We start from the raw sequence: 27335 nt of genomic DNA on the forward strand, positions 1-27335 counted from the left end.
CTTCTGGAAATGAGTAGCAATTATGTACGAGAAACAAATGGGAAAAGTACAGTAGGACCAAGGCCATTGTAAGAGTCATGCACCTCCGTAGAATGTACTATCTTTTATTCCTGGTAGGATTTGTAACTTTAACTGGCTTATTTTGTGCCTGACCTTCTCAGACTTAGCATTAGTACTGGAATGGGAAACCTCAAAGGAAAACCAGGTGTCTTTATTTTTTAATGATATAGAGGGACAGGAAGGTGGCGATCTTTCATCTTGGATAGAATTTACAAAGCACCAGTATCACCAGTATCACCAGTAACAGGATTCTGATTATTGTTCATGAAGATCCCATGACACTCTCTGAAAGACTAGAGGTGGTAACACTGGCGTTTCGGTTAAACTACAATTTGGGTTTGGATAATCTGTCTAAAATTCCCCCATGGTCATTTCTCATGTTTTGACTTGCACTTGTGACTATGCTGAGCTTGCCTGCTGGTGTATTACAGTTGCTATGTGTCACCCAGGATGGGTACTCCAGAGCTAGATTAAATGAGCATGTACAAAGTGCTGTGGGATGAAAGGTATAGTACTGCATTAATCTAATTATTATTAATTATATCTAAATTTTTGGATTATGTTGAGAGTTTGGGTTAAAAGAGGTGAGTTTCTGATTTGTGAAAACATCTTAAGCATTGCCTCAGTGCTTGTATTGTCTGATACTGTTTTGAAATACAATTCCTGGTGTACTGTACAAACCTTTGGCTCGTCTTTGCTGCTGTTAGGTAGTGCCATTTTCCATCTTCATACTTATAGTTTGACTTCCATACTTTATCCTTGAATTTAAAGACCACAAAGCCATTATCCAGTGAGAGTTCCATCCCAGTATCCTAACGATGGAAAAAAACACAACATTACTCTAGTAGTGAATCATCCTTTTTTTCACTTTTTCAATAATGTCATGTTTGTTCTCTCATCTGCCAGCTTCTGTTCCTGTCCAGTTTTATTACAGTATTCCTAGAATACACTTTTCCACATTTCTTTCTGCCGCTTGCAGGAGCAATGGGCTAATCTGGTCTTAATATCCCCGTGGTAAAAACAACATAAAGGTACTGTATTGTGATACTCAGCTGTACACTACGCAATGTACAGTAGCTGCGTTATTCAGCTGTCGCTGTTCATGGTCATTTTCCAGCCCAATTACTTTAGCTCATGCTCTACAGGCTCTGCTAGCAAAGTTGGTTCGTCCCGGGCGCAGCTGAAATAGTTTTGACTCAAGCTCTTGAAGCCACAGGCACAAACGTGGACGCTGCTAGAACACATCTGTTTGTTGCAGGACTGCTTTTGTAGTCGATATTGTCGTTGGCGTACACTGGAGCTGCAGCACGTCAAGGCTGAGTGCAGGACAGGGACAGGGACTTGGGGAGAGACACACAGATAAACTGTATACAATATATGTGTGTACTGTACGTCATCATTTAGAACCTGACTGCAGTTCCAAGTTTTTCTATGCAAGCTGTTTCCAGATTTAACAATGAATAGAAGAAAATAACTTCAGGAGAAATATACTGATGCACACAAATACATTAAGTTATTGATCAGGCAACTCACACCCTCTAACTGTAAAGTTATCCTGATAAAATGAGGACACTCGGGACTGCCGTTACGGACAGCTGCCTCATCAGTGCCTGTGGTACATTATAAAAGAGAAGAAGCAACCTCCTCAGTGACAAAAAAGATATGAGTGAATCCGGGCATTACACTGAAGAAGAATTAATTATCTTGCCTTTTCCCCATTACCTCTTTGTATATGGTGTCTTCTCTGCACTTTGTTATTTTTTTCTGGAATTGCCAGTTAGTTTCTTACAGCAGAAGAAAGCAGAAGAAGAAAGCAGCTGTAAAAGAAACCTACTGCCTGGCTGTTGTGAAGAAGGAGACCCGTCTTCTCTGTGGTCCGGAAGCCCATTGCCACCATGACATCTTTACCCAGGTCAAAGCTGTCCGCCGAAGTCGTCAGAGAGCTGCCCAGACTGAAAGTTGCATCGCGTGAAATCTAAGAGGAAGACAAAGATGGTCAATAAACAAGAGCTTCCTTTCAGGAACCAATAAGACTACCGAGATTATATCTGTTATTATTAATTATTATTCATTCTTTGTCACATGCTTTAATCCCACGTGCCCTGCATTTGCATCTATTTCAACAGCTGGACATTTGTGGAACAATCTGAAGTATCTTGTTTAGAAGTACAACAGCAGTGACCAGACCTGGGGTCTGAGCCCACCCCCCACCCTTTGACCCCCTTGGTCACAAAAAGCCAACCCGAGCATCATGTGTGTTTTGACCTATATAGTACTCTAAAACCAATAAGTATTTTGGTAGCAGTCTGGTCTTATTGTTGTTCACAAATCACAGAGCAGAATGAAAACACAGGAAGATTAAAATATAACCAAACTCATACTGATACTGAAAAATGACCTGGTTTTATTACAAACTCATCTTTGTGATGAGTTAAAGAGTACACTCAATACTGGTTCTGCAAGAATAGGTTTAAATCATTTATAACTCATGAAATATTCATATTTTATGTTGGTTTCAAACTGAGCTACTATAAGAAGTAGGAAGAATTATATAATAGTATAAGCTCTTACAATTCAGTAAGTACAGTATGCTATTCGTACTTAAACCCTATTTTAATTTAAAAGAAAACATGCTAACATAGAGGTCACAACGAAATTTTCATTTTAAACAAACACTTACCAAGAAGTCATTAGGACATCCTGGACTCACACCCACAGATTCCTCAAACTGAGCATTGCCTTCTGGGCTCTGAATATTTTTTATGCATCCTTTCAGAGGCGGAGTGGTAATATTTTTGCTGGGGAACAAAGGAAGTATAATGAAAAAATCAGACTGGGGGAGAGAATAAGAGCCAAATATAGGGGACCAGTGAAATAAGGGCCATAAAAATAATATTTCAATGACGTACTTCATTGAAGATATTTATATATATTGAAGCTGAAAGCTGTAACAAGTCCACAATATAAATGAAAAAAATATATGTTTAGAATATTTTTAGACATCACATTTAATAATTTAAATGCATAACTGCATATGACAATGGGTGTAATGGTGGCACAGTGGTCAGCATTGCTGACTTGAAGCGCTGAGGCCCTGGATTCAATTTCTGGGGTGGAGTTTGCATGTTCTCCCCATATTCATGTGGGTCTCCTCCGGGTGCTCTGGTTTCCTCCCACAGTCCAAAGGCATAGTGGCACTGTGACACCGCGTAAGGCTGAGTCCCAAAGGGGTAGTACCTTCCCCGTGAAATATGTATTTTTTTCTAAGCCTCCCACTGCCCATGATGGCAGCATGCAGATCACATGCAGTTTGACAGGACACTAGCAATCACTGGAGGAGGCATCAGCTGTGCTTCCTGCTCCAGACAAGATAAATGGAGCGCCGAGAGGGCAAGAAGATGGTGATGACCAGGAGCTAAAGCCAAGGATGAACTGTCAGATTACCTTGTGCCGGTTGCTTGCCGGGATAGGCCCTTTCATTTTGCTTTCTTACTTCAGATGTTATTTTTGGACAGAAAGGGATACTTTACATAAAAGGTTGGAAACCCTTGTCTGGATTAACTGCCTGAAGTAAAGTTCTAGTAATATAGCCCCAAACGTAGTTAAAAAGGAGTAGAAGCAGATCATTCTCATAGTGTAATATTTTCCCAACATGAAAATTATGTAATTATGTAAATTACAGAAATTTAGCGATACTGTGTCATTAAGGTAAAAATTCTTACCTTTCTCTTATGGACATTGGTATTCCTCCAATGTAGTATTCTGTGTAGGTTCCAATACCATTATAGTCTGAGATCAGTTTTTCAGCACCAGAAATTATAAATTTATCTCGGGTCAAAATTATGTTAAAAGATTTTAAGGTATCCTATGAAAATAAAAAAGTACATAAAAATGTTAGAAATAGAGCATTGTACATTTGATGGTATAACAGCATCCCAACTACAAGACTTCAGGTGATGTTTGTTTTCCTTATGTATATTTTCTACCAAATTTTGACAACTTGTCACAGAATAGACTCTGTGGTGACAGTGTTCTGACATCAAAACCCACATCCTAAAACACACACAACCAGTCTGGCGAAGCACATCATCACGTGGTATTTGTACATTGGAAGAGCAGAGAATTACCTGCCAATTATTAGAATTGCATTTAGAAATGGGAACAATTCCTCAATTTAAAACCAAATCACAATGCTACAAAACCAATACAGAGAAAGGCAACTCCATTCAGTCAATGGGTCGATACAAGAGCAGTGAAATGCAAAATGGGAATGCTTTTACAAAAGCATTATTAAAAATGTATTATAACATCCCGTCTTATAGAAGAATGGTGCAAAACTCCAAACCTCACAGTTCATACCACTCACGTCAACAATGAATGTTTTACAATACAATGTATTTTTATCAGTGTTCCTTACTGCACACAGTAAGCACTTAATAAAATTCATGAATCTCGATGTACAATGTATTCTTAAAAAGGACCAATATGTCCACAAAATCTGTATTTTAACACATCATTTAACAATGTTTGTATTGTATTGCTTTTATAAACAATTCGTAAAAGATATATTTTAGCAGACAAAAAAAAGGACTCTTACCGAAGGAAATATTTTATTTTCACCCCTGCTTTCCTTCAATGGTGCGTTCCTTTCTTTACTCCTCCATACTATGAAACCGTTTTCAATGCTCACAGAGTAGAAGGAGTCCTGTATCAAAACCAAATCATCCCATGTTCATGTTAAACAGACCTGGAGCTCAAAATACAATCTGCATTTATTTTAAACCTATTAGATATCTTCTGTACAGTTGTCACGGATGTCTGAAGGGACAGACCGTAGAATGACAGGAGTGAATAGACCCCATGCGTAGTGGCGAGACGGGGGTTAGCCAGGGCTCAGCTGTTCAGGAAATGCCATATAGAAACCGATGCCCTCAGGTAGCGGACGTGGGGCGACCTGGATGCTAGGCGGATCTCAGGACAATGCTGAGCGAAGCAGACCCAAGTGACCCAGAAATATATAGCCCCAGAGAGAGAGACACAGGAAGGACAGCAAAGCACAGGAAACCAAGGACAGGACAGAGCAGGAGCGCCCTCTGGCTGCAGAGGGGGTGACAACAGTATTACGTGTCCTTCTTTCAAAGACTGATTTGTGAAATGCCTAGAAGTATTTTATTTAACTCATTTTATGTTCTTTATGGACTAAGCAGGAGAAAAAGCATGTATCTTTCAAAGACATGGGTGGAAACCTGTGCTCAAGTTATTGACAATACTCTGTGCTTTACTTCATCATCTGCTGTCATTCGGTTAAGAATCCAGACATCATCAGAAATTACAATGCTCTGTTCTGCAGTATATTACCATTATAAGTGCATTTCTAAAACATTATCACCAAAAACATTGGTGTCTCAACCTTGAAATTTAAGTTCCAAATGCAGCTCTGTTTAGAGATGTATTTACATACCTTTATATACCAAGATAGCTTTTTATCATGAATTGATCAAGTTAAGTACCTCATTTCCAATGTAGAACAGTAACCCGTTTTCTGCTCTGCATAGAATGTCCTGCCTAAATGTCCCAACGCTCTTGCCGATGGCAATCTTTGCATATCCAGTGCCTTCAAAGTACCAAAACTCAGATCCTCGTTTATATCTGAAAAACAGAACCATCCACAAAATCCACATGAGTCATGAGTCTACACTGGATATAGCCATTACATTTCTCCATGATGTAGACTTTAGTGTTCATTACTGTTATTAACAGTACCTTTTACACGGTGTTTCAACATTCACATTGACAGCATTCTTGAAGTTGTACAAGCTGATGAATTTATCATTCATGCTAGAAAACTCAATACACCCTCGATATTTGGGCAAATTTAAGGGAGACGGGGGCTGTTGGGAGAAAGAAAAAGAAAAATGTCAATTCTAAATGATGAATGGGTTCTTCTAAAAGTCAAGTTATGAATTAAAAATTATTATTCAAATTTAAAGGACCACATTTTGCAAAGAACATAATGCTGTAATACAGAAATATTGGCAAGTATCTGAGTGTATAGAATAATGTTGGTACATAAGCCTTTTCAAAGCCAACGTGTCATGGTGCAACGTGTCATAGTGCTTGGTGTTTTTGCAAAGACTTGGGAGTATGACATTTTTTAACCTCTCCACAAGAGAACCTAAACAGCTATGGTGAGATGTCTAAAGATAGCTCACAGAAAACAAAAAAAGGGCTTTTATTCAACCAGTAACAATTAATAGACCGTCTTACTAGCTATTATAGGACTGACTTTTGCCACTAATTTATTCCAGAAAAATGAAATATTAAATAAGGAGGCCACTGCTGGTTCTTTACTGTACCCTGAAAAAAATCTATTTTGAATACATCTGCCCTTTTGGCTCTTCAAATAGTCTCCACTATTCTGGTGAGAGAAATATGAGCAGAACATCTCGAAACTGGAATTTCCTGGTGTCTGCGGTGCCCTACAGCACACTTTACACAGCACATATCTATACAGGTCAGGTACAGAACTGGACATGAAGCTGCTGGCTCAACTCCTTCCCGACAGCGACTCTTAACGATGACTTTGATCATCGCTCACCACACGATCCATCATGGAAAACCGCAACAGGAGGTGAATACACAGGCTTTTGAAAAATGTTCTGAACAGGAAAAAAACAGGCACCTGAATCTAATGAATTCACTAAACCTTGAGCTTCGATTCTGCCTGTAATGACTATTACATCAGAAATGCTCATCCGATGGTTGACAATTTCAGTGTAGCACATTTCAGTTTCACATTAGCTTAGATTGATGTTATTTATAAACATCATTACTTACTGTATAAACATTAGTAATAAATCAATAAAAATGATTAAAAACTTACAGTGAAACTGTCTGGATATCCTCCAACATAGAACACCACTTCACTGGGTTCAAGGCTGAGAAGATTTCTGGTATACTTGCCAGCATTTGTTAACTGTTTGGGAGGATCCGGATTATTCGAAGTAAATAATTTGGTATAATAGACTTCGGCATCCTGGTAAATTCTATAAAAACACAAAAACAGAATTAAAAACACGAACTCTGGAAAAACACTCTTTAACACCATAAAAGCTACAGTAATACTGAGAAGAGGTACAGCAGTGATGGTGATTCTAGTACACACTGCCTGACTCAATCAGCACAACAAGCTTCCACTTGAATGATACCAGAGAGCCTCTGTCTCCACAAGGTGAAAAATTAATGACTAAGTTTTTGCTTTCTAGTACTGGACTGACACTGGCTTTTAGAAGGTTTGAAGGTGGGTCCCTGTGTTCTGCTCACCGAAGGTAACAGAAATCACTGGACCTCGGAATCAATCATCCTCACTCCCTTTAAAATTTCAGAAATCTCAAATCAAGTCTCCACTCAGGCCTCTTTTATCGAGACTTGTTCTTTGATGACGCATTGAAGAATTACCTATTAAAATCAATCTTGTCGAGAATGGATTCTTCTGTTTTTGAGTCTGTGACTGAAGTGTCCACATTTATTTCATACTCTTCACCCATCAGTTTGTAAATGCAGAAAAGCCTGTTGTTCTTCAGACCCATTCCGATGTAGTCTTTGGAGACCTAAGGAACAAACAAACAAACCCACTTTCATACTCCCAAATTCCCTTCCTAAGTCAAACAGCTGCTCAACAGCTAACTGCTGCAACAAGTAACAGTTATTCTGGTCAGTGTTTTACAACAGTAAAAAGAATCTTGAATACTCATTTTACACATTACAGTACTGTGTTGTGGTAGTGTCTCTTTATTTAAAGTCTCTCATTCGGCTTTCGCAATTATCAGACTGACTTATTAAGGTTAAGTAAACAGGGGAAAGGGTAAAGTAATGATTAAGTTCACCATTACTCCACTTTACTAAAATGTCTTAATGAACAGACATTCATTCATTGTTCTCGATAAACAGCAGTGGAAACACTCACATCTTTACTGCCCAAGTACAACACAAACAAATCCCCACTGTCAGAAGCCTGTCGTCTTCGACGATCGCCTCTAAAGACGGGTCTCTGCAGGTAAAAGGACAGGGATGTGTAGGCCTTCAGGTCCTCAGTGCTACTTGGTGGACGTAGCTCGACATGGGCATTGCCATCAAACTTCATAGGAACAACAATCTGTGAACAGAGAAAACATTCATTTAATTGCACTGAGACAAGCACCAGGCATCGATTTTTTTGACGATTATAACGGATGCATGAGAAAATCATGTGCATGTTTCAGTTTCTGATAAAGACAAATCAACAACATAAATGAATGAATCAGTATTAATTCAGCGTTCCTGGCTGGTGAGAGAGTTATTCCTTTACTGAAACACAGGAAATGAAATCACGCGGGGAACTGAGGTGACACATCACCTTGTCAGCTGCATTTCTGGCCATAGCAATGAGCTCCTTAATTCTTTTGATATTTTCTGAGATGTTGCTGGGAGGGGCCATCTGAGAATTCATCTCCTCTATCATGCTGAACTTGTCCAGGAGGGAGGGAATGGTGTTGGTTAGGTTTTGAACTGTGAAAAAGCAGAGTGCAGGGCAAGACTATGAAGTGGACGACGCCTGAGCAATTCAAATAAAGAGACTGAGCCAAAACTGCATTTAACTCAGCCGCACTAAAAAAACAAGACAAAAGTCAAGTGTAACAGCACCACAATGTCTAAGGATAGAATCATACAGATGATAACAGTCATTTGATAAAAAAAGACTGGTGTGTTTGTCGGTATTTGCTTTACTGACTAATTCTGCATCCTATTAACTCATACTGTGAATGTAAAACACCTGGGAGCTAAAGTACTTACCGGACTGGTCAACTTCAGCTATTATTTTTTCTAAATTGGAATCAACTGGACGGCCAATGTTTATTTTGCTCAGCTCGTTGTCGATGGTTTTGACCCTGCCCATGACATTTTCTACTTTCATGTTGACGTCCGCAGCTTTTCCCTTTGCTTCTTCGATGGCATCTCCAATGTCCGCTGAAAGAAAAGCGTCAGAGGATATGATGACATGCGGTTTTCTGCCCTGCGGGTTATTTACAATTATTGAACTAGAGCAAAATTGTACTGTAGTGTATTTTGGGCCCTGTGAAATGCCTTGAAATGGTTTATACACTATCTGCTTCACAAGACCCCGTGGTGGGTCCAAGGCTCCTATTCACTTTACTTTTTACTTTTACTTTACTTTTTTGAAAATAGTTTTTAAGTGTCAACAGAATAACATTTTAAAAAGAATCGTCAGCAACAAAAATTGAAAAGAATCGGGCACATATTGGAATATGTGAGCTTCAGACATACCTCTCCTAATCTGGTCGAGTTCATTTTGAGCTGTTAGAAGGTCATTTTGTAAGGATTTCTTCTTTTTTTCAGCGTCTTTCAAACGATTTTGTAAGGTTGCAAGGTCTGAAGTGGCCGCTGTAAAATTTAAAGATGAATGCATCACTATATTACCTATAGCTGTTACTTAAAGTATTGCCTGAGACATGAGAGCAGCTAGAATCTCTATACATTCTGATAAACAAACCATGAAGAGGAGAATTAACTTAAGCAATATATTCCTAATCTATTTCATCTTGGTGGAATAATTTCCCCAGGTGGTATATTGCTGTTTTCCTGAAAAACATGCTCACAGTTACCATTAAATATTTTTACTAGCTAATACTGGACATAATCACTCCCACGATGTTTCATATTTAACATGCATCTAACAGCTGTGTAACACTAACTCATTCCTCACGTGGGATAGGCAAACAAACTAATGTGGAAGCAAAAACTCACTTTTAAGATCATTTTGCTCTTCTCCTGCTTCTGATAGCAGATTTGCAGCACTGTTTTTCAGGTCCTTTGCTCTTCTTGTCAGGTCCTCTTGCTGAACATCCTAGAAATAAATACATATATATTTTATTAAAGTATCTAAAGGCCCTAATAAGTGTAATGATGACGTTCCTACTGATCACTCCCAAATAACTTTATTTGATTGCTAACTGCAGACACCGAAACTCACACTGTAGATTAGCTCCTGGTTTATGAAAGTGAAAACTCTTACAAACTAGCAGTGTTGGACTTATGTCAGTTTGCACTGGACTAAATCTGTACACTTACACAACACTTCTTAATTATATATAACTATTCCTATCAGATAAGAAAACTACTGATAAGACCATCAGAATCCTAGACAGACGCTTACCCTCAAAGCTTTATCTGCTGCGGCTTTCGCCTGTTTGGCTGCATCTTCTGCAGCCTTCACTGCGTCAGTGATGTTCTTGTAGGCCTCGATAGCCTCCACTGCACAGCGCACTTCAGAACTACCGCTTGCATTTTTCACTGCTCTGTAATTACAAAAGCAGACAAATGCAAAATAAAATCAAGAGAGCTTGAGATTATGAATTCCGCTTCACGTTTTGGACTGGACTTTAAACTAAAAATCTGCAAAGCCAAGAAAATGGATCTAGATAAAGAATTTAATCCCATATGCAGAAGGTAGAGAATCTGTGTAAGCAATGAAATCTTTACTTGGGACAGGTAACTCTCTGGAGCACGTGGAAATATTAAAATCTACAATCTAGGAAGCCCCTGAAAAAACTCAATAATGCCCCAATATTCACAAAGGTGAGGTGAACCCAGCTTTGGGAAATACTGACGTTCTAAAATATTCAAAGGGATCTGCTGTCGATGCTGTGCTTATTTTTGACTAGAACTTTACAAAGCACAAGGAGCGAAGTATGAAGAAGTCAAAAGTCTTTCAAAATAGGACAACCCAAAACACTTTCCGCATAAGAGAGCACATTGTTTTGTGGGATTGCTCCAAAATATTCATGAGTTTATTAAAAGTCTTAGTTTAACATACTAAAGACACCCAACAGACGCGCTCCCACCAAGACAGAATGAGAGAACTGTATAGGCGGACTCACTCCTGCAGTTCGCTAGCCAGACGGTCAAGATTCTCCGCGTGTTTTTCAGCTCTCTCAACAATATCTTCTTTAGATGCAGCTTTGGAAAGTTCATTCACTTTTCTGCTCAGGTCAGTTTTTGCTCCATCTAATTTTGCTGCCAGTTCTTCATATTCCTGATAAAGAATGAGATACACATTTTATTTTACCAGAAATGCATGATTATTTGCTGAAGATGTTAAATAAAAACAAAACTCGGTATTTGGCTGGCGGGATAAACACTTGTAATTATCTCGATAAGCAATATCTGACTTTTGGGTTTATATAAAAATACATATTTAACCATTTCTTGGGACTGACTGGACTTGACAGAAACCCTCTATAAATACACTACTTAGCTTTATTAACGTTCAAAAGCGATAATGTGTAATTGTCATTTCACATTTGTCACTTCCAGTTAATACAGTATTTTCATGTGTTCACTGCATGCGCAGCAGGTGGAACTGCTCAAGGGAGAATGCCTATTTTGACACTGCATTGAAAACAGAAAAAAAAACATGCTTCCTTTGTACTGACTCCAGTGTGCGTGCTCTAGGTATACACCATATTCGGTTTACCTTTTTACTGTCTTGCAGTTTTCCGAGAAGATCTTCAGTCTGCTCCACTTGAGCTTTGGCAATTCCAATTTGGCTTGCAACCTTGTTGCGTTCCTCCTGCAGATCTTCCATACGCTTCTGCAAAACACAGCAAGGGTGCCTTGATGGTGCTTCACTTATTTCTGTTAGCAGCAAACAGTACGTTACAATATGAGTCTCTCATATTCTTTAATCTGTGTCTCAGAGTGTTCTGAAAGACATGGGAATCAGTAACTATAAAACACTAACAAAGCAGAATTGTTAAATTCTTTGCGCTCCCAAATTATCTACCAAAGTGGTAAAGAGCATTGCAGAACTGGCTGTTTTTTAGATGATTTTGTGTAGAGTGTTTTGAGTGCAGTGCGCTGAAATTACCACAGCATCTCTCAGTGAAAGGGCATTCACTCCATTTTGATCGTTGGCTTTCTTCACAGCTTCCCTGGCTTGTTTTAAAGCCTCTTCCAAATCCTCAAGCTTGGATTCATACTGATTCAATAAACCCCCAACTCTTTTGGCGGCTTGCTGGTTATTCTCAAGTTGTTTTGTCAAGTCATTCTGAACACGATCCAGCACTGAAAGAGTCACAGAAATACATCTATTGTGAAGTCTTCATCGTATGGTTTGAAAGCAAAGATTTAGATTCCAATATTCCATACAATTAATACTAAAAATTTTAAAATTTTACCCATGACATGACAATGCAGACATAAACTAGCATTCTAAATCATTGGATAATAAAGTCAAATCTGATCTAATTAAAACAGAAATATATCAATATTATCAAAAATATCAAGGCAAAATGTTTATTACCACCAAGACATCACAGGGCTATATTTCCTTTTAATCAAGAGGTGGAGTATTTGAATCTGAAAGCTTTCTTAATAAGCACTTAATTGCCCTATTACTCCTTACTTACTCTTACTGGTATGCTTTTACGTTATGCAAAAGTTACAATAGACAAGGTATTGTAGTGAACACAAGGATCAGGTCTATGGGGCGAATTTGTGCAGCTGCTTTTATAATGGCAAGAGTACTGAAGGATGAGCCTGAAAGAGCTAGTAGAAGTATTGGTGACTTAATTAAACAAAATCCTGACATTTTGGATCTTGAGCCGTAACAGAGGATTATACTCATTTCGACACACACGAGAAGCCTGATCATGGACAAAAACCAGCGCCGGCGTTTTCAAGCCGTACGTTTCTTGGCCTCGTCCTTCTCCTTGTGCGCCATCTCCTTCTGCGCGCTGCAGCTGCGCTGCTCCATCTCTCGCACCATGCGCTCCGCGTCAGCCAGCATCCTCCGGAAGTCCTCGCCGGGAACACCCTGGCCGTCCACTCTTTCCGTGAAGCTCCTGAGAAGCTCTGCAGGGAAAACAGAAGCACTGTTCGTTCACGGCGCACTACAGAATCGTTCACGGCTCCGGCCGCTCCGACCTCACTGGAGAATATCTCCCGTCTTCTTGGTGAGACAGGAAGCATTAGAAGCATCAACATGGCTAAGAAGATTTACACAGTGTAACGCATACGGCCACCATTACAGGTTGCGCAAGCCGGCTCACCAGCGCGGTGACGTCACCGCCCTTCCCGTGAAGAGCAGGGATCTGAGCCGCCAGGCTGAGGGGAGATCTCCCTTTGGCTCAAGTGGCTGGGTCCCTGCTGAGTGACACCGGAGGCCTGGGATTTCTCATTTAAATACATTAACACCATATGGGTTGAACACAGAAATTGACTGTAAACCCTCTTTATGAACCGAAGTTGATTACTTAAGAAAATGTGAGACATCTGCTGTAACAAATAATTTCAAAATAATATGTTTTAATAATATCTGTATGTATATGTATACATTTGGCTATAGTAACTGTTACTTACATAACCAAATGGTTCTGTATATTTAATGATCGTTTTTCCAATTAAAAAGGGGATCTTCCTTTTACATGGAATTTTTAGCCAAAAATCTTAGCTATGATACAAGCTTGTCTACCGAAATGTTGACAATTGTTAAATAAAATGTATTTTACATTATTACACTGTGCCTCCAGCTGACTATATTGCATTTTTTACCTGCATAGCACCACTGTGATTTTTGAGTGTATATTCTTTCTCTCTTCTATACATCTTTCCAGAGGGTCAAGACCTTGCCAAGGCCCTGTAAGTCCATTATAAAGCCAAGCCAAGTATACAGGGAAATGGAGGAAAATGGAGGAAACCAACTTCATTGGTCTCCAGCCCCACTCTGGGTGACCCCAGTACAGCCGAATGTATAGGTAAATTCAATTAAATTCAGTAAACATGGACTTTAGCAACATGTTTAAATACTATATACTTTACCTTGAATATTCCCGAAAACCGTCCGTGCCTCAGTCAGTAAATTCCCAGCTCTCTGGTTTGTCAGCTCTATGTTACCCATAATTTTCTGAGCATTTAGAGAATTTCTTTCGGCCTAGATGGACAAAAAAAAAAAACAGATCAGCTAAGGGAAAATGATTTTTACACAATTCATATACAGTATATCAAATATCATGAACAAGATACAAATAATTGTTGACTGCTCTCCAGAACGAGTTTCATTTATATCACAATTGGAAACATTTTAGTTCTAGATCAAAACTGTAAATCCATTCATATGTACCCAGGGGTAAACAAGAGAAAATATGAAGACGTCTGGTACCTTTTCTTTCAAAATGTTTATATCCTGAGTGAGGTTGATGGTATCGGACTCCAGGCCAGAGACTTTAGACTTTTGACTGTCGAGACTGGAACTGTACTTGCTTATCAGGTTCTGGAATAGGAAGAATACATGGAATTAAATGTGATTATACTTGCTAGGAATACACCTGATACAATAATTACGGAATAATTACTGAGTACTCTGCCAGGGCTGTGGTGTAGCCTACCTCTAATGCTAGTGTCATGTTGAATAAGGTTAAGTCCTTATTGCTAGAAACCCTTTTGGTGTTTGTTTTGAAATGTGAAAAAAAATCAGAGGTTGTGTTCAGCTTCAGGATAATATCCAGCTAGGCTGCTCACTACGACTGCTCCTGAAGCAGCTTTGTAATGGCGGGTTGAAATAAAATGGCAGACTAAGATTCCTGGGGCAAAATGAACTGTAAGTGCGAGCAATCGCAGTTTTACACGTATGTAGTTCTGTATGTGAGCTGATTGATATAGTCTATTTTTAAACTGTGAATTGAGATGCATTCTTTCTGTGATACCTCACAATTTTTAAGATTGCCACTGTTAATGGCACCACCATTACCACACAAAGGCAGAGACTGCAGACTATGAGCATGCGTCTTTTGAAATATGACCTGCCTTCCTCGCTTTTATTAACGAACGCATCAGAGGCCTGACGTAGCTTAAGCTCACAGGCGCCCAGTGAACCACAGGGGTTGCTGAGAGAACTCTGATTGTCTCCTGCCTGTAAGCCTGCTGATCCTGCTGAGCAGCTGGCCAACTGCACTGTGCTGCTCGTAGAACCTCATTTCGAGCCTGTGATCTCTGGGCTGTAGAGCTCACACTGTGCTCAGGGCACAGGACTGCTGGATAAGATACTCCTATAGGCTGAACCTCTCTAGTCCAGCGCTTTCTACTTCACAGTCACGGTCCAGCATGATTTTAGTTTTAACAATTTAGCAATTATTAAGCAGCATTGCAAGCGTTCCTCTGTTCATTAGTCTTGATGAAATAAAAATAAAAAGAGATCCACTCAATACCAAATTCTATGGTTCAGCCTGCATATGTCTCAGTAATACAGTACGTAAATACAAAGTTTAAGTATATGAACAAATTTAGTTTACTGAATGTTTCAGTATTTGATTGAAAAGATATAAGGATGATCATGCTTATGTTTTGAATCTGGATTTCATATTTTGGTGGAAAAATTAAACCTTTGTACCTTAGTAGCTGCAATAGCGTCCTCCAAGTCTTTCATTTTTTCCTTTGCAATAGAGCTAGCGCCAGCGTTCTCAAGCTGGGATTTTAAACTCAGTAGTTCATCATCCATCCTCTCAAGATCGCTCAATAATGTCTGAACACAGCTGTCACACTCTGAAGGAAATGACAGAGATCAAGAAAGCATAATCAATAAATTAAGCTCCTCTATTTCTGTTGATTTCTGTGTATAAAAGTTTAATAGAGCTATACAAATTAAATCCAATATACACATACTCTGTGAGAGCTGTGAATTCATTGCTCTATTACTGTTAGTACCACAGTTTAAAACCACGTACACTGCATTATAATGAGATTCAAAAGCCTCAACATAATTAGCTGAATCAGGTGTTAATTTTACACAATAACCACATTTAGCTTATGTTCACAATTGTGTGAGTGTGTCTTTGTCAAACCTTTGGTTTCATCCAGGGTTTTTTTAACGTTAGATTATAAATAAATTAAAGGGTATTTCCAATGTTTATAAGAATATGAAAAGTCAGGATTTTTTTAATAAAGTCTATAGACTCCAGGAAATAATAATACTCATAAAAACATCACAAAGAGATCACCTGAATCTGAGAAGACTACAAATTCATACTCATACAGTACATGGTGGCGTCAATATCTCCATGCATTCTAGACTGAAAAATCGGATTGAAACTAATGTGAAATAAATTTTAGAAGAACTCTGTCCCTGAGAAAAGTGACTTACAGTATAGTAAATTCACTTAAACAAGCACAAAACAACCACAGTTATGGAGGAAAATAGAGATACACAGATCATTTCACCTATCCTAAAACTCTTCAGTACCATTGAAGAATGTGCTGTAAGAGACATGAGCTAGACATGCACACTCACAAAAACACAAAAGTGATAAATGTGTAATAAATATGCACAAATGAGGATTATATAATGAAATATGCACAAATATACACATGCAGCAATTGAAATCAGTACTTTACGTTTAATATCACCATTAGAAATTGCCACCTACTCAGCCTACAACGAGAGAGAATAACAAATGTGTGATGGAAAGGTAAAAAACATCTACTATTCATTTTGGATAGCTTGGAATAACTCTGGGAGGATCTCTGAGCTGGGAATGAACTTTGCTTTGGCAGAGATATGGTGACAAAGAAAAACACAACTAACCTTGACACTGTCCGTCCGAGGTAGTATCCTTGGGCTCCTCGTTGCTTCTGCAAACTACAACAGGAAGAGAAAAGCCCAGTGAGATGTTTTGTTTTTTTCATATGTCACATTTCCATTATCAAATTAGCTAGAACATTTTATACAGTAGGGTACCTAAACTTTACAACTGTTAAATAGATGACAACAATATAAAACCAATTGGAAAGATTTAACTGAGCATATTGTACGATAAGAACATATTGATGGCAACACCACACTTGTTTGTATTTTTATTGGGCAAAATTATGAAAACGTTTCCTCTTCTCATTGATTCATACAAACACACATGATTACTGCATTTCTGAAATACTGTCCAGTATTGTTCATGATGTGAAACATAAAATATGTGTTATTTCTGAACTTCTGGATATTTGGAACTTCTGACACAACTTTCTTAAAATACAGACTGCTCTCTTGTTGTGCTCCTCTAAGTTAATGAATAGGAGCGACTTTTAGGTCACTCCTTGCAGCTGTGATTCTAAGAAACATTTGTGCTCTATGTCTTAACCATCCTAAATCAAACATCTCAATAAAAAGGTTGGACAGCAGAAAGCAGATGAACCAAACAGGATACCATAATAGTTTATTCAAAACATTTACTTGCAAGTCAAATTCAACATTGATTTTAGATCAAGAACAATAACGATTCAGCATGGCATGGAATTCATACGAGCACTTCAAAAAAGCAGCGTGGACAAATCTAATGACATCACAGAGCAGATAATCCTGGGCTTGTTTTAAGAAGACCACTAATCAACTCAGATCTGTATTCTTGCCACTCACCTCCAGTCCTGGGGTCACAGCTGCTAGGGTTACCATTGTTACAGTTGCAGGGACGACAGCTGCCATCAAATGCCATTGGATCTCCATAGTAACCAGGAGCACACCTGCACAGTACAAGAAATGGAGGGGAGCATTGTTAAACAGGAGTTCCGGAGGTCAATTTGTAATCCCTTACGTACAAATATTGCATCTTTTCTCACACCCCTCCCTCCGCCCAGTCTTCACCCTTGCAGCTGCCTCCCTTGTTTATTCCTTGAATCTGAGGGGGGGTTTTGGCAGCTTTGAGCTTATGGTCAGTGCTGTCACTTCCTCAGACTGGAATGTTAACATCACATACTTAAACATTAAGTAAGCTATCCCTTTGAATTTGTCATCTTGTAGCGTTAATTAAAATGTAACCAAACTAATGAAAAGGTTTATTGATGCATATTATAATTCCTTTAGCACTTAGACTATGGGAAGGGAACTCCATACCTGAACTTTTCATCAAGAAGAATGCAATTTTCATTAAATAAAGTGAGTGTTCATGTTTTTAAGTAGCTTTCAATGTGATCTTTGACCTCAATAATGAGAGACCTCAATATTATCACTGGTAATACTATTAATAATGCTCACCTTACAGTATATAATAATGGCTAAAACTATATTACTGAAGAAATAACATTTCAGTGTAGTGTACATTCTGTAGGTGCATGATGCATCTCTCCCACTAGAGTGAAGTATAGAAAATGTCAGTGAACAGAAAAAGCTTGACAAACGCAGATACTTTTGAAGTAGGATCTTTCATATTTCTGGTTTTCACTAACATTTATTGCTTTCTTTTCCTTGATCTCTGGGTGTCACAGTGAGCTGTACTTGAGCTAGCCAGGAGCTGCCGTTTGACCAACCCTGATCTATCCCAACATCCTGAAGCAGTATCAGTATTACCATGTGTACCATGCTCAACCTGAAGGTACTCAAGAATCCCATTTGGAATAAGCCCCTTCATTGTGTGCAATAGACACCGACCCCTATGGTGTGACCATTGAACTTCAGTTTCAGTGATTAAATTAGAAACAAAATGTTCACCTTTCACACGTGCGTCCAGCGTATCCTGGTTTACACACACACTCAAATCCTCCACCAACGTCTTTGCAACCAGTAGCGAAACTGCAAAAACAAACACCCAATAATGAGTTGACATGCCATCAATTAATAATGCGAGTTTTCTTTTCTTGTAATTCACTTGGTCATTCTAATATCTCATTCTAGAATCTGCTGTTAATGGTTAGAATGAATCATTTCAGAAAGCAAATTATAAGGTCCAGGTAAAGCTGCATAGTAACAAGATTTAAAAATATATATACTGTATATAAAAGATGAAAGCAGAGACACGGGCTGGGTTAAAATCTGTCATACAGTACCTGTTGGAAAGTATATTGAACGGACATGGGCAGACTTGGCAGGTTTTTTGCAGAGCGTCTCCATAAAAGCCCTCTTTGCAACGCTCACATTTGTCTCCTGCAGTGTTGTGCTGGCAGTTCTAAACAAAAAGTTAAAACACGTGTTAAAATTGGACTTTCATTGATGTTACTAAACCTCTCACACTCCTCTTACATATATCCATATTTATACATGTATAAACCTAGGAAGTGGGTCTTGTTCTGTACTGTATGTACATTAGATTGCCCTCCATTGGAAATTGATTGTGGGATGATTATGAACACATGGTGTTTCAGGACCTGCCCTTGATGGGCTTGTTTGCCACACAGTCTCTTTGATTCCTCACCCTTCCACTCACACTCAGCCATGTGTAGTTATCTCTGTCAACCAGCACATCATTTAGGTCAAGCCTGGTCTTGAAAAAGTATTACATAAGAACTGAAAATATGTAAGGACACAGCCAGGCTTACTCAAGTTTCATTATATCAGCAAAACATATCTTCAAATGATGCGTACACAGCAGAGCACCAGAATCTCTGAAGGAGGTCTGAAATCAGTCCAGTGCCGAAAAACAATCACCGAGCCATTGGGTGATGGTGATAAAGATAACTGCTCATACTTAGTACCTACTAGTAACATAAGCACAGTTGAAAAGTGTTACTGAGAAAAAATATTTGATGTGTCTGCAAATTGCCATGCGTGGTTCAGTAAATGTGCTCAATCTGTGTACAGTACAAAGAGAATCTACAAAAAACTAAACATATTTGTGTAGTTAAACAAAAAATGTAATGAAAAAAAATATTATGAACACCTTTCTCACCATGCGTAAATGTTTTCAAATATTATTACAGCTTTGTTGTTTCTACAACTCAGTTTGAGTGGGGGGGAAAAACTATTTTATCATTTAATAATCTATCACTTTTGAAACCTTAACAGCACAACAAAAACTATACATGTGTTTCCAATATGAAGTGTAGTCTTAGTAGCTAATCCATCATTATTACCAATCAAATCTGATTGACTCATTGTCAGGTGTTGTTCCTCGTGTATAATTGCTCCTCTCTACAGTTCAATAAAGACAAAGGGCTTCTTTTTGTATTATTATAAACTGTCAGGATTAACCAGGGTAGGAAATAAATCAGGATTAACAAACAGCTACACTGAACTTCACAAGAAATAAAACTTAAATGTTCAAAAGTGCAACACGTGCAATTATCAGGAAAATGGCAAGATCTCATTTTGTAGCAGCTGCAATGACATCTTATTGAACAGATATGTAATAGATAATCTCATTAAGGTCATTAGCATTTGTCATCAATGAAGCTGATCAACAGTGGGTCATTAGGGGATAAATTGCAAAATGTATAGGCTATTGGCACATCTGGCCAATGCTGGAAGCAATCCAAGCTGTGACACAGGCCTGTCGGGTGAGACTTTGTTCCATTTCTCTGGTGGCAGGTGGCTGGACAAACGCCTGCCTGTTCACTGATCTCTGAACCCTAGACGCCATACAGTATATTGTCCCAGTTTATCCCTCAAATGTTCAATAGGGTTCAAGCCTGGCGAGCATGAAATAATACCACTGGAATGTTTTTATATCAGGACATGCCAGTAGGAATGACAGCAAGTGAATCATGTTGCCCTGTTACAAGATGGGTTTTGTAGCGACTAGACATCCTTCCCAGACCAGCACACTTGGACCTCGCCACTGGCCAGTCTTTTGTACACAGCACTTAATGAATTGTTCTGCACGTCTGCACCATTACTTAGTGATGTCCATGTGAGTGTTCTGCACAAAGAGGTTTACAGCTAAAGAGGAAACAGCTCCACTCCTCACAAGCCCATCTGAGGTAACTAAGTCCAGCCTCCAACAGACTGATAAAATAAAGGCATTACTCTCTTGATAAGCAGGGCAATCTGGCTCCATTCTGTGTTTGAATTGCACCAACACTGACATCCAGCAGGTTCATCACCAGTGCCCATACACCTCTCTGTCGCTAATTAATGAAAAGTTTAAATAGTGCTTATGCATTGGCAAAAGCCCCTTGAGTGTATCAAGATGTGGGGACTTTCTTATGATGTCCAGTATATACAAGATCAGAAGTGTACAGAAAAAAAATAAATGTGGAAATGACCCAATCAATAATATCAGACACTGTGGATCACACATACTGTAGGTAAAACTGGCATGTTCAGTTTAGGTTTCTGTTTGTTTTGTTATGACAGGTTTCCATCTAGGAGAAAGTTGCGCATTCCAATTAATGGTCACTGAAAATGGAAGCACAGGGTACCAGCCAGTCCTACAACCTGGATATGGTGCAAGTCCATCACATGGCGCACACAATCTCTTGCACAAGCACACAGAGACAATTTAGAGCCAGCGATTGTCCTATCCAGCACGTCTACAGAAGGTGAAGAAACCAGAGCACCCAGAGGAAACCTCAACAAGAAGAAAAACCGTCTACTACTTATAGTAAATAAAAATCTGAAAAGAACATCTGACAACAAACTTTCATCTTAATTCTTACACATGCATTTTCATGATGAGTGTTTCCTTCCAAAATGTGAAAGATGAGCATATCTTTCATTTTGCATCACTCCAAAATTACGTGCTGAGTAGTCCACCAGACCTAACCACAAAATGCTCCTGTGGAACGCTGTCTAGACAATGACTCAAGGTTCAGGTGAGCACAGCCGCATGGATGGGATCAGGACAACTCAAACATTAAATGTGAACATCAAATAAAGTTGAAAGATACATTTAAATATCAAGATTTAGACGTTTATTGTTATCTCTCGTGTTATAAAACATTTAAAACTATTATACACTACATAAAGATATCTTGTTTATCATATTTATAAATCAAAACTAACTTAAACCACAAATGAAGTTCCTTTTGGAAATGTAACACTCTTCTAAGTCTCAGCCTAATATTTTAGTTCTCTCCAATTTAGGGCAGCTCTGACGATCGTGGACCTCTAACAACCCAACCCACACAGTACAAACTACCCCACTGACTAAAAGCCATTTCCAGAACAGTGGTAGTGTTGTTGAGAATCCCGTGGGTAAGAGTCGATCTGCACACTATGAGACAATTTACGCTCTCTGCCAATAATCCACCCAACGCGCCCATTCCACTCATGCGTTGTTTACTCAGGATTGTGGTCTCTCTGTACACATATACTTTATGTTTTCCTAGAACTTTATGACCCGTGAGAGACAGGAACGTTACAGCACTGTCGGCATGGAAACCGATGTCGAACCAGAGGACTGACTTACCAGGCACTTTCCTGTCCCGTCCTCACACTCACTGGAAAGGCCATTACAGTTGCACGGGACACAGCGACCAAGGTACGGGCCAGTCTTGTCTCTGTAGTATCCAGGGGCACATTTCTGTTTCATGTCACAGAGGGAAATTGAAGGAAAAAATGACTAACAATAAGAATAAGCATGTGTATAGTACATTTTATTCCAAGGGATCTCCAAGTTTTTTACATGCAGGATGGTCACCACTAAAGTGCAGCACCTCCACGGGGACAAATGACTGTCATTATGCACTAGTAGCTCCAGTACACAACGGATCAGGAAGGGAAGCAAGAATGATGTTCAAACTGAATGAAAAGGAGAACTCTAAGTAGGCCGTATTGTACAAGTCCAGCAGGAAATTCAACCAGGACACAGGGGTTAACTCCCCTACTCTGAAGCAAAGTGCCAACAAGTCATCAAAGCAGGACCTCGGTTTAACGCTTTGTCCACCAAACAACGTCCCTTCCACAGGTCCCCGGTCACCACACTGGTGCTTCTGTTTCAGACATTTGGGCACAACTAACTGGTCCTCCAACACAACTTACAACAGCAACCTGGTTTTCCTTGGAGATGCTCCATTCCGATACGGGATACAGGAGTGTTTTATCTTCCTCAGATCAATTAGTTACTATAAGACCAGAATAAGCCGGAGTGGCTGAATGACTTCCTCTGGTTGGTCATCACTCTAATGTTCCTATTCTTTTAATCAAGAGAAACTGAATTGTGTAAAAAAAGAATATTGCTGCAGCTTTGATAGTAGTATTTCTTCAGAGTAAGTTCAGAGTATGAGAAGCAGTGATATTTTAAAATGAATCAGTATATATTAAAGACTTGATCTGATCTTATTGATGCCATCAAAGGATGTTGCAAAAAGAGCATGTTTTCTTTAGAAAGGTACTGTAAGTACTGAAACCACTAATGATTGGAATTTGATCATCTGTCACTAACTCGCAAGATGCAGCTTTTAAAACTGCTGAAAAACATGAGTATCACGCTTATAAAAACAAAGCAACACTGTTGAATACTACTGATGTTCTGAAAAATGGGTGAACAGAAATACGTTTGCCACACCTTGACATACTTTACCATCACCTTGCAATTATCACTTTCATATTGAATCAGCAAAAACAATTAGCAATCAATGCATTACTACATATATAAACTTTGTGTTCTACACTTTATACTAGACTATATTATGCTATACATGTAGTACACACATTTATTTGTGTTTATATTATCAAGCCGGTTATAAAAGTGAATTAATAGCAGCATAATTCCTATCAGTTCAGACTCCTACAATTTCTCCTTTTAGTAGCAGACAACAAGAACATCAGAGAATAGTTAGTAAATAAAAAAGAAAACAATGTTAAAGATTTATGAAGTTCACTAAATGTAAAGTACATTACAAACAGAGATGGATGAAAGGGTAAAGCAACAGATTACAGGAAAGTGTAAGTAATGTAGAAATAATTTTTCCAAACATTACCTGATTCACTGAACTCGCTGCAAAAGTATCTAATGAGGGAAACAAGATCCTCTGCTGTTCAGGTGCCACACAGCTGACTAAAACTGCTGCCCAGACCACTAGCCATCTCCAATTTTTCAGCCCAAACCTTTCTCCCCACATCTTCCAAATGTAATTCTTCTTCACTTCAATTAAAATAACTCTCCTGCACTCAAGTCCCCTTCTTAAACCCACAGGTAACACTGCAGTCTCTGTTAGCTCCTCCTCTCAACGTTTGATTCAGGTCCGCTGCAGCAACTTGCTGGATGTTACACACGCACAAAAACATTGCGATATCACTGCCAAACACAGCTACTTCAAACCAAAGGTTGCTTAGGTGAGGTGCAGCATAAGACAATAACAAAGCATGCAACTCCACCCATATGCAGTCAGACATAGCCAGACGATTCCTGTACAGTATTCACCCTTAGTCACATTGTACAAACTTGTACTTTACGTGAAAGGGTGGGGAGTGGTACACCACTTCCCTAGAGGCTACATATATTTGTCTTCTGCATCAACAAGGTGTGTTGCGCTTACTTACACATGAGCCGGAGGGCCTATAAATCTAAGGTCAAGAGATTAGAGTCAAAAATGACTATACAAATCACGTATACAATCACAGTTCATATCACTGGAAAGCACATTATTTCAGCCCATTTTTAAAATTAGTATATATTTAGGAAAGTGTATAGGTTCTTAATTGCATCTAAAGCTTCTAAATAAGACCATGCCATCTCTTCTGGCCGTAAAAAAGAGAATTTTGTAAAGCGAATGGTCTAACACAGAATCGTCCACTTTATTTTTATGTATCATGGGAAATTATCCTTTTAAAAAACATACTGTTCAGCAGGGAACATTGGGAGTTATCTGATCCATAAATCTGTTTACCATATGTTGCATGTTATTAACACAAGAAAAAAAATGAGAATTAAAACAAACTGAGAAAAATAAATTGTGTGAAATACTTAAAAATGAAAAGAGTTAACTCTAATAAAAATATTTTTTCATCAAATTGTGAGTCTCAAAGAAAGTTTTGTCATGTTTCACAGAACGTTCATGTGGAAAGCACAGATAACCAGGGATTCGCTATTCTAGTACAGTATGTACTGCAGTATGTGCCAGGAACAGGGAGCAATTCATGCTGCTTCAGATGAGAGAAAACAGTAGCTTCTGGACAATACAAAGAAATAAGAGATACAAGAGGGACTGCAGTGAAAAAGCTCATGTGGTAAATACAGTTTTTTATGTCTTTCATGCTCAATAAATTAGGTTAGATCTGTCCTTGAGGACAGGAATTTCAGCTTGAACACGCAATTCATTCGCCTGTGAGGGCTTGTCTGGAGCCAGCGCCAGCGGGAATCTCACTGGCTCCCGGTGGCTCCCGGTGCGTCAGGGGCCCCGCCCGGCCCCGGAAGTGATGACCAGCTCGGCGGGACCCACCTGGCAGGAGTCCCCGCGGAGCTCGGGCGGGCAGGTGCACTCCTCCACGGCGCTGGCGGCCACCCCACTCCCGGAACTGCTGGCCTCCTCCAGCCCCACCTCCCCCAGGCTGAGCCGCTGGCTCTCGGAGAAGTGCAGCGCTCGCACCCGCAGCCCCCCCAGGCCAGCCAGCACCATCATCAGCTCCTCCCGTGACACGGGGCTGCTCGTGGTGGCGTGCCGGAAATTGCCCTGAAATAAAAAGAGTTAATTGCAGAGTGTTCCCCTCGGGCCGGTAGCTGCGTGTTTTTACCTTGCCTTGCCTCTTTTTTCGCGTGTGTGCGAAAGTGCAACAACCAGGGCGTCATGCAGATAAGGTCCTTTTACGGCCCTTTGGGTACGTGATGTTTAGTTAGTGACAGGCAGACAGAATTAGATAAGACCGGTTTCAGAGTTAAAAAAGTGTGGCAATCAGGCATAACAGAAAAAGAAAGCAAGAAGTGGAGGACAGACTAAAGCTTTGATAACACCTGGAATGATAAAGATAACGATAACTGTAGATTATCTAGGAAGCACCCACAGCAGAACACAGAAGGGCTCGATCATGTCACTTGTCTTGCTCCAATGTGCTGTCAAGGGGATGAATCCCATGGTGGTATATTTCAACAAAACAGATTTTCCAGTTTTATTCACACCCAGTTTATGGCTTGATTACATGTGAGGAATGCAGACACTTTCTCCCCATTCATTGCTTTATAAATGCTACAAGATCCCCTGTGCCTTACAGGACAGTTAGTCCTGATTGAGGGAGCACTGCATTTGTCACTCACATCACGGCAAGACCCTTGATTTGCTGAAAGTCGAGAGAATCCTGACTGTCTACGGGAGTTGTATCATGACGACATTGGAATCCCATTCCCAGCTGATTGATGATGAAGCCAAGACCCCAGTGGTAACAGTCTGACCATAGGGTTCAACCTGTTCCCTGAAGAAGGACCTTGATTACTTGAGATATTACACCCAGAATCTCAGAACCGCTTTTCAACTTCGCAGTCCACTGTCCAGCCCTCGGCTCCCGTCTGCTCTTTTATCTCCTGGCTCAAATGATGACCAGTCAAAATCAGACTTGAAATTCCTATGTGCATTAGTTCAGTTCCCTGTTGGACTTGTGGCAATAAAAGCCATAGTTTCTCTGGAGGCAGAGTGACTGCCACTTATCTCAGCTTATCTATGCTGTCTTGTTATACATAATGGGATTCCCTTCTGTGTTTTACTGAGGGGACTACACAACTTTCTAAATATCTCTTGGTTGCCATCTTCAAAAGCTTCTGGTCGCTCTTTTGAGAAACACCTTCTCAAACCTCCTCTCAGTTATTTAAAATAACTAGACTCCCAATCACTGAGTTGACCTGGACTTTCACATGCCTCACGTTCGAAAAGCTGATCTGATCGTTCTGGAAGGCACCCATGTAAAACACAATCAATGATTTCTGTCGTTTTTCCTTGGGGGTAGAAATTCACTAAGGTTTACGGGTGTTCCATTAAGCTGTACATCCTTTTCCCATAACTGTGCTTTCTTTATTCATGTATGTATGTATCGAAAAATGCATTTTAAGTAGCTGTTCCACTTTTGAAATGCTATGATAAAGACAATATGTACAAGCAAAACTAGTGTTCACAAGAACAGTCTGAGTCAGAACAGGAAAACCTCTCTTGAGAAAGCTTGTACAATCACATTCCATTCTTTCATCACGTTTCATTCTTTCAAAAACAACCATTCACAGGAGACACTAGTGAAGTCTTGGAAAATGAGGAGAAAAGATAATTGATTTGCTTGAAAACAATATTGTTTTCTTCTGAGACATACTCCTTACACACATGGCTTATTTGTTGAAAATAAAATGTATTATATTGTTACAGCTTTAGGTGACTTAGAAGTGTCTCTTAGTGTTTAGATAAAGTCATCCAGGTGGATGTTGCACATTGGCAGTGGTGGAGGGGATCCCCATTGCCTGTAAAGCGCTTTGAGTGGAGTGTCCAGAAAAGCGCTATATAAGTGTAAGTAATTATTATTGGGAAGAGTAAACACTTCAAACAGTCAAAGGAGAGAGGATGTTTGCCGAGGTCTGGGGGGGTCCCTTGAACAGAAACAATTGTGAAGT

The 27335-nt window shown here is 39.4% G+C and overlaps 1 protein-coding gene across 5 annotated transcripts in view; it reads right to left on the bottom strand.

Annotated features, from left to right (window-relative positions):
- Nucleotides 1-27335, bottom strand: part of LOC148655488 (laminin subunit alpha-3-like) — a 119856-nt gene that overhangs the window by 13863 nt on the left and 78658 nt on the right. For all 5 annotated transcript variants that reach the window (XM_088642009.1, XM_088642008.1, XM_088642007.1 and 2 more), the window contains 28 exons: nucleotides 25195-25425; nucleotides 22221-22334; nucleotides 18922-19040; nucleotides 18587-18667; nucleotides 17519-17622; nucleotides 16697-16750; nucleotides 15506-15657; nucleotides 14279-14389; nucleotides 13939-14050; nucleotides 12808-12972; nucleotides 11987-12183; nucleotides 11594-11710; nucleotides 10998-11152; nucleotides 10274-10415; nucleotides 9865-9964; nucleotides 9385-9501; nucleotides 8893-9066; nucleotides 8456-8607; nucleotides 8027-8215; nucleotides 7519-7670; nucleotides 6944-7106; nucleotides 5824-5951; nucleotides 5571-5709; nucleotides 4658-4765; nucleotides 3783-3925; nucleotides 2741-2858; nucleotides 1895-2035; nucleotides 742-872 (listed from right to left, as the gene is read on the bottom strand). In XM_088642009.1, coding sequence (XP_088498135.1) covers nucleotides 742-872; nucleotides 1895-2035; nucleotides 2741-2858; nucleotides 3783-3925; nucleotides 4658-4765; nucleotides 5571-5709; nucleotides 5824-5951; nucleotides 6944-7106; nucleotides 7519-7670; nucleotides 8027-8215; nucleotides 8456-8607; nucleotides 8893-9066; nucleotides 9385-9501; nucleotides 9865-9964; nucleotides 10274-10415; nucleotides 10998-11152; nucleotides 11594-11710; nucleotides 11987-12183; nucleotides 12808-12972; nucleotides 13939-14050; nucleotides 14279-14389; nucleotides 15506-15657; nucleotides 16697-16750; nucleotides 17519-17622; nucleotides 18587-18667; nucleotides 18922-19040; nucleotides 22221-22334; nucleotides 25195-25425 — 3809 coding nt within the window. The remainder of the gene's footprint in view (nucleotides 1-741; nucleotides 873-1894; nucleotides 2036-2740; nucleotides 2859-3782; nucleotides 3926-4657; nucleotides 4766-5570; nucleotides 5710-5823; nucleotides 5952-6943; nucleotides 7107-7518; nucleotides 7671-8026; nucleotides 8216-8455; nucleotides 8608-8892; nucleotides 9067-9384; nucleotides 9502-9864; nucleotides 9965-10273; nucleotides 10416-10997; nucleotides 11153-11593; nucleotides 11711-11986; nucleotides 12184-12807; nucleotides 12973-13938; nucleotides 14051-14278; nucleotides 14390-15505; nucleotides 15658-16696; nucleotides 16751-17518; nucleotides 17623-18586; nucleotides 18668-18921; nucleotides 19041-22220; nucleotides 22335-25194; nucleotides 25426-27335) is intronic.

Source organism: Lepisosteus platostomus, chromosome 8 (assembly GCF_059453375.1).
Source record: "Lepisosteus platostomus isolate fLepPlt1 chromosome 8, fLepPlt1.hap1, whole genome shotgun sequence".
Taxonomy (NCBI): domain Eukaryota; kingdom Metazoa; phylum Chordata; class Actinopteri; order Semionotiformes; family Lepisosteidae; genus Lepisosteus; species Lepisosteus platostomus.